Here is a 6,233-nt window from a genome sequence, read left to right on the forward strand (position 1 = left end):
ACACATGTGGGTACTACGTCCTCTTAAGTAAAAATAACATTTAATCGAAAAATAAGTTAAGAAAATTATTATAGTACCTATATTATTTAATAATAGTATTTTTTTGTTTCTTACTCTGTGTTTTATAGTCGATTATACAGTTGAAGAAACAAGGCGTGGAAGGAGAGAATATTGAATTAGTCGATTATGAAGGGAAATATCTGAACAAATTGGATAAGAGTATCTCATTAGTGCAGCTTGCAAAGTCTAGGAAACAGTTTCTATCGTATGCCAAAAGCCACGTTTCAATTACAAATGACCAAACAAATATTGTTAATATGTTTATACAGTTCCTGAATAAGTCTGTTACTTGTTGAAAAACATTATTATTATTTATTTATTCATTGGAGTAGGTAAGACCATAGGATTTTCCTCTATATTAATATTATGATGACATATTAGCATTTTGTTTTATATTTGCCTCCTCACTGTGAGGAGCATGGCATGCTCAAAATGTACTTTAATAGAATGAATGGATCTTTGTGATGATGATTTGGGACCAAGTAATGTAGTTTGAGATTGATCACTTAACGTTTTATTGTGGTGTTTCACCCAGAATTTTAAATATTGAATTGACAACTGCATTAAATAATTTGTTTCACTTCTCTGACCTTATAGTACATAACCTAACATAACTTCTTTGCGATTTATTTAAAATTGAATAATATGTTCATCCTAACACCTATTTTACATTACATAATGTCATTGACTTTAATTAGTGTTCAGTATTTCAGTACTATGTAAACTATTTATTTTCAATGGTTATGTTTGATTGTTTGTATTGTTAATAAATAATAATTCTATAAACTACATATTTTTTTATTCCATTTCTACTAAAGTCGTATACATTTGTAATAAGCTATAATAATAATACGTATAAGCTTATTATTTGTTAATATTATTTATTATTTTACAAATAGGTACTTGGAATATTTTTGCAGATATTCCAGTGTTTATTAATAATTTACAAAGACAATTATTATGATATAATATAAGGATCCATTAAGTGTTAATTTTAAATGCTTATAATATAGGTAATTAATCGAATATCATGTCAAGTGTTAACTGACTAGGTACTTTTATAAACATTATTTCAAAATGTATTGTGTTTAATTGCATCACACAATCCTGTCCAGTAAATGAAAATCTGAATCTCGTAACAAGCTGTGTAATTTTTTATTACACAACATTGCTGGGGGAACATGACCCTATGTTTACTTCCTATTATTTAATTGAACTCATAAACATTAATTTTAGTATAAGCCCATAGCCAAATACTTCAAAAATAAATTGTTCTAAACTAGTTGATTGTTGAAAAAAACAAAAATAATATTTAATATGCAATTTTATGTTAATGTGAGTACCTACTACAAAAAAAGTACCTATTTATAATTTATATGACAAAATTTCCAACTTTAAAGTTAGTATTACATGAAATAACATATTATGAGTAATTAAGTCACAGATTATAAGTCAATTGTAGAATATATTGTAGATTAGATACTAGATACCTAATAAAGTGTTGTTTGAAATGTGAATAATCATAAAAAAATAAAATTGATGAATGCAAATTTTTATTTAATATTTAATATTAATTACAACGCATATAAATGGTAAATATAAATATCTAAGTATAGGAAAATGAAAATAAAGTTTTTGAATAACCCATTTCAGAATTTCAGATGTTCATTATCTTGGTTGTCCTTGTACAAAAAATAAAATAAATGTTCTGTAGGGACAGAATATAATGTGTACTGTGTCGGATCAATGAGAATGTAGGAGCCTTCTCACTCCCCAGACCTCACATCTAACGGTAACCTAACCTAATCTGTTAGGTGCAAGACCTATGCCTGAGATCCTTCTCCTTGTCTCACAAAAAAAAAAAAAACGGCGTTGCATAGACATGACTTACTAAGGTAAAATGTCATAGATGATAAATAAAAGTGCAATCATAGCACTATAATGTAGTAATGTGTGACATATTTTCTCGTTTAAAAAACTAACAAAACATCATACTTATACTAGCTATTATACAGAAAATATAATATTAAGTACGAATATAATTAAAAATAAATATATTATTGGTAATTTTAAATGCTTATAATATAGGTACCTATATCTTTTCTATAAGTGTAAAATAAATAAGAACAGTTGATTTTTATGTCTCGGTGAAGCAATTGAATATTTTTTCAATTTTTTTCCTTGAGATTTTTTAAATAGTTACCCAGCAATAAATTGTCATAGGTGCCGTTGTCCTTTTTTTCCATTTTTAAGAAAGAGTGGAGGACCATTGGCATCTACGTACTACTTGGGGAATTCTAGGGTTTATTTTTACGAGGGTTTGAACTTTGAAGTTATTTTTGCCGATTTCTAAGTACAAAATTTGACGTCTGGAAGTTATTGGTATATTTGTATAGTGCCATATAGACCAGTGGTCTTCGACCTTTTTGGACTCGCGACCCACTTTTTTAGGCCCACATTTTTCGCGACCCACGTAAGCTTAGTAGAAAAACAAAGCTAAAATTGCTTAATGCCTATATTGTATACTATAATAACTGAATAAACTGAATATACTCTGATTTGATATCCATTATATTATAGATTATATAAACTGCATTTTTATTTATTTCATCTATTAAACTTATTTTTTATTTTAAAAATAAGACGTATCGCGACCCAATTTTAAAGCTTACGCGACCCAAAAATGGGTCGCGACCCACCGGTTGAAGACCACTGATATAGACTATAGTGGTTAAGTTCGATCCCGACCGTTTTTAAGTAGTTCAATATACCTAGGCAACTGTTGATACTCGTATGTGGTAGGTATGCCCGATTTTCTATGTGTGTGCAGTGTAATATGTCTAATACATAGACTGATATACCGTCTCCGCTCAGAATCGTTTTTCTTATACAGTGATATTATATCATTGAATTCAAATTTAATACTGTCCATTATACAGTGACCCACTTCTAACCTACTGTACAGTAGAGCGACATCCACTTACCCACCTTTTCTTATATGTTCTTAAGACATAAACAGTGGCAGACAGGATACAGTAATTTTGAGAGTTCATTTATCCGACAAGTATCCTACCTATACTTGTCATTTTTCTTTGGTACCTAATTGCAACTTATGTAATAAAAAAATGTCTAACTGCCATTGACTATAATATTCAAATAATATTATATATATATCATTATAATATTGTGTATTAAATATTTGATTAAAAAATAGTATATACTAATAACAAAATAAATTCACTTATCGATTATCATAGGTACATTTGTTACATTTATAATAATGGCATAGGTACATTTTTTTATCTTGGGAATTAAATATTTAAATTAATCAGTAAATTCCATGACAGATTAAGTTGGTAAAATTGAAGATAGATACAAATGAATGAATCCTTAAAGTACATTCAAATAGGAAAAACCACAGTACAATTAGAAAAAGGTGGACAATTGGGTGTCGCTCTGCTGTACAGTACTACAGTAGGTTACAAGTGGGTCACTATATAATGGATGGTGTTAAATTTGAATTCAATGATATAATATCATTGTACCTATAAGAAAAATGATTCTGAGGGAAGACACCCCCAATCAGCATATATAATATTACCAAATTTTAAATTTGATACCTACATTTTGAAAAAATTCGAACTTTAAATACTTATAAAAAAAAATTGTGCCTATGTATTTTAATATTTTTCAACCGCTATTGTAAAAATATATCAGGAAATTGTCACGCATTTTTACCAAACAAATAAAATTTTATTGACAATTATAGAAAAAAAAAAACTAAAATAATTTAAGACTGACGATGTCCATAAACAGCTCAAAAAGAGTCATTATTTTTATGGTGTATGGAAAATGAAAACATAAACAATCAGTAAAATTTTCATGAATCAACAGTTTTTCAACATAATAACAAAATCGGTACATGAGAAATCGAGTGAATATTCAATATTGTAAAAATATGAATTTCGAACGCTTATGAAATTTTTGTTTTGATTTGCTTGTAGACAGTGGCGTCCGCAGGGAGGGGGCTAACGGACTGAAGCCCCCCCCCACCATTGCCCATATTATTATTACTTTTTCAAAAATATTAATCAAGTTTCAACTGTCAACTATAGTAAGCAAGACGTAAATTTCATATATGTCTTACCAGAATGAATGCATTTTTGAAAAAACAATGTGTTTGCATGCCAATTTTCATAAATCATTTGTAATTTTTAGGTAAAAGTATGAATTACTTGTATGAAAGACCTTGTATTAAATTGTTTAGCCTTAGCTATATACATTTAATATTTTATAAGTTTTGAACTACAAATTAACTGTGGTTTTGACGAAATTTGAACTTTATATGCTTATAAAACATAACCACGATGCCTATGTATCGTTAATATTTTAGCTATAATAAAAACTTACGCATTACATTTTTAAGCTTTTTGACCGAATGAATAATTTTTTATTGACATTTATAGAAAAACAAATTTTAATTAATCAAATACAATCCAAATGAGGACGGTATAACCAAGTTGGTTACCAAACAATTTTAATACATTTTCATTTTTTTTCTCCAATTATTTTAGAAAGCAATGAGCATTTTCAATTGCGACCTCCTAAAAGTATCAACTAAATCCAATTCGCTTCCAAAAACATACATCCGGCATCGATGTTTATGATCAGAGCATTTTTTCTACTATAAAAGTGGAAAATTACAAACATTTTAAAATACCTCAAATAAACGTCTGAGATTATTAGACTGAACAAAATAAAAATAAAATTGTAACTAATTTTCAAGCCCCCCCCCACTGAAAAATCCTGCGTACGCCACTGCTTGTAGACATTTTTTTTTTTGATAATGGTAGACAAACTTATGAGGAATCTTGTATTACATTTTTAAATCTTAGATTTAAATAGAAAAATTTTTATGAATTTCTAACTCAAAATAGGTAATTTGCACATTTTCGTGAATTTTACGTATTTTGTCAATATAAATGATTATAAAAAATTTTTTTTAATATTTTTCATCTGTCTTTAAAATAATATATCAGGAGCCTTAATCAAATTTTCAAGCTTTTTTACTCAACAAATTTTATTAATATTTATAGAATAAAAAACTAAAAAAATTGGAAACTGAAAATGTCCGTAAACAGCTCAAAATAAGTCAAAATATTTTGAAAATGTTATGGTGTATAGATAATAGTAATATACACATTCAGTAAAAATTGCATGTATCTACGGTCATTTTTTTTAGTGTTACACCAAAAACCAAAATCGATTTTGGGTAAAAATTCTCGTTTTTCTTTTTTAGCCAACGAAATAGGACCTATATACTAATATACTTAATATTTATATACACGAAAATACAAAATTCAAAATGATTGAATTCTCATATTTTATTTAACAATTGTTTTATAATATTATGTATGGTAATAGAAAAATCCGAGGCCCCCATATTATATACATATGTAGCGTTGATAGCCGGTATAGGCGGTAGTTAGGTACCTACCTAAAATATATTCTAATAGGCAAATTAATATATTAAATTTATGGTGTTATTTCTATGATTTATTAATCAGATAAGGACCCGTGTTATAATAGTTGATCTGGTTTCTGCGGAATTCGGCCGGCTAAACCAGTGGGTTAAGCGTAATCGAAGTGTAATCACGTAGTGTAATCGACTATTGTAATACGGGTTATTTTTCATGGTATGCTGACAAATAGATCCAGAGTCATCGAGATCACGGTAACCATTCTGATAAGAATTGATACCAGGTCCTAGTCATTCAGATCCCGAGACAAAATGATCCTGCGTCATTTAGATCCACTGACATTTATAGATCCCTGCTTGTTTGACACATATAGATCCATTTATAACTGGCGGCATTTTTAAAATTCAAGTTAGTATAGAATTAATAATGCCTTTACAGGTTACTCTCCAACTTCATTAAATAATAACTTATAACATGGTCAGTATCAATAATATAGTTTTTTTCGTTTGTATACTTACCATCTAGGTACCCACATCACCCTTAAATTCGCTGCCTATTTAATCAAATTTGATGGCATAGGTATAAAAAAAATCAATGACCACATTTCTTTTTTCTTTTTTTTGTTATTTATTTATATTTTATACATATTAAAACCTTCTATAGGTACCTAGCTTAATTACATTTTTGAAAGAA

At 28.1% G+C, this 6,233-nt stretch overlaps 1 protein-coding gene across 1 annotated transcript in view; it reads left to right on the forward strand.

Annotated features, from left to right (window-relative positions):
* Positions 1 to 847, forward strand: part of LOC100302631 (KTI12 protein homolog) — a 2,958-nt gene extending 2,111 nt beyond the window's left edge. Inside the window, exon 7 of the mRNA NM_001163930.1 lies at positions 129 to 847. Coding sequence (NP_001157402.1) covers positions 129 to 356 — 228 coding nt within the window. The 3' untranslated portion in view covers positions 357 to 847. The remainder of the gene's footprint in view (positions 1 to 128) is intronic.
* The last annotated feature ends 5,386 nt before the right edge of the window (positions 848 to 6,233 follow it).

This window comes from Acyrthosiphon pisum, chromosome A3 (assembly GCF_005508785.2).
Source record: "Acyrthosiphon pisum isolate AL4f chromosome A3, pea_aphid_22Mar2018_4r6ur, whole genome shotgun sequence".
Taxonomy (NCBI): Eukaryota; Metazoa; Arthropoda; class Insecta; order Hemiptera; family Aphididae; genus Acyrthosiphon; species Acyrthosiphon pisum.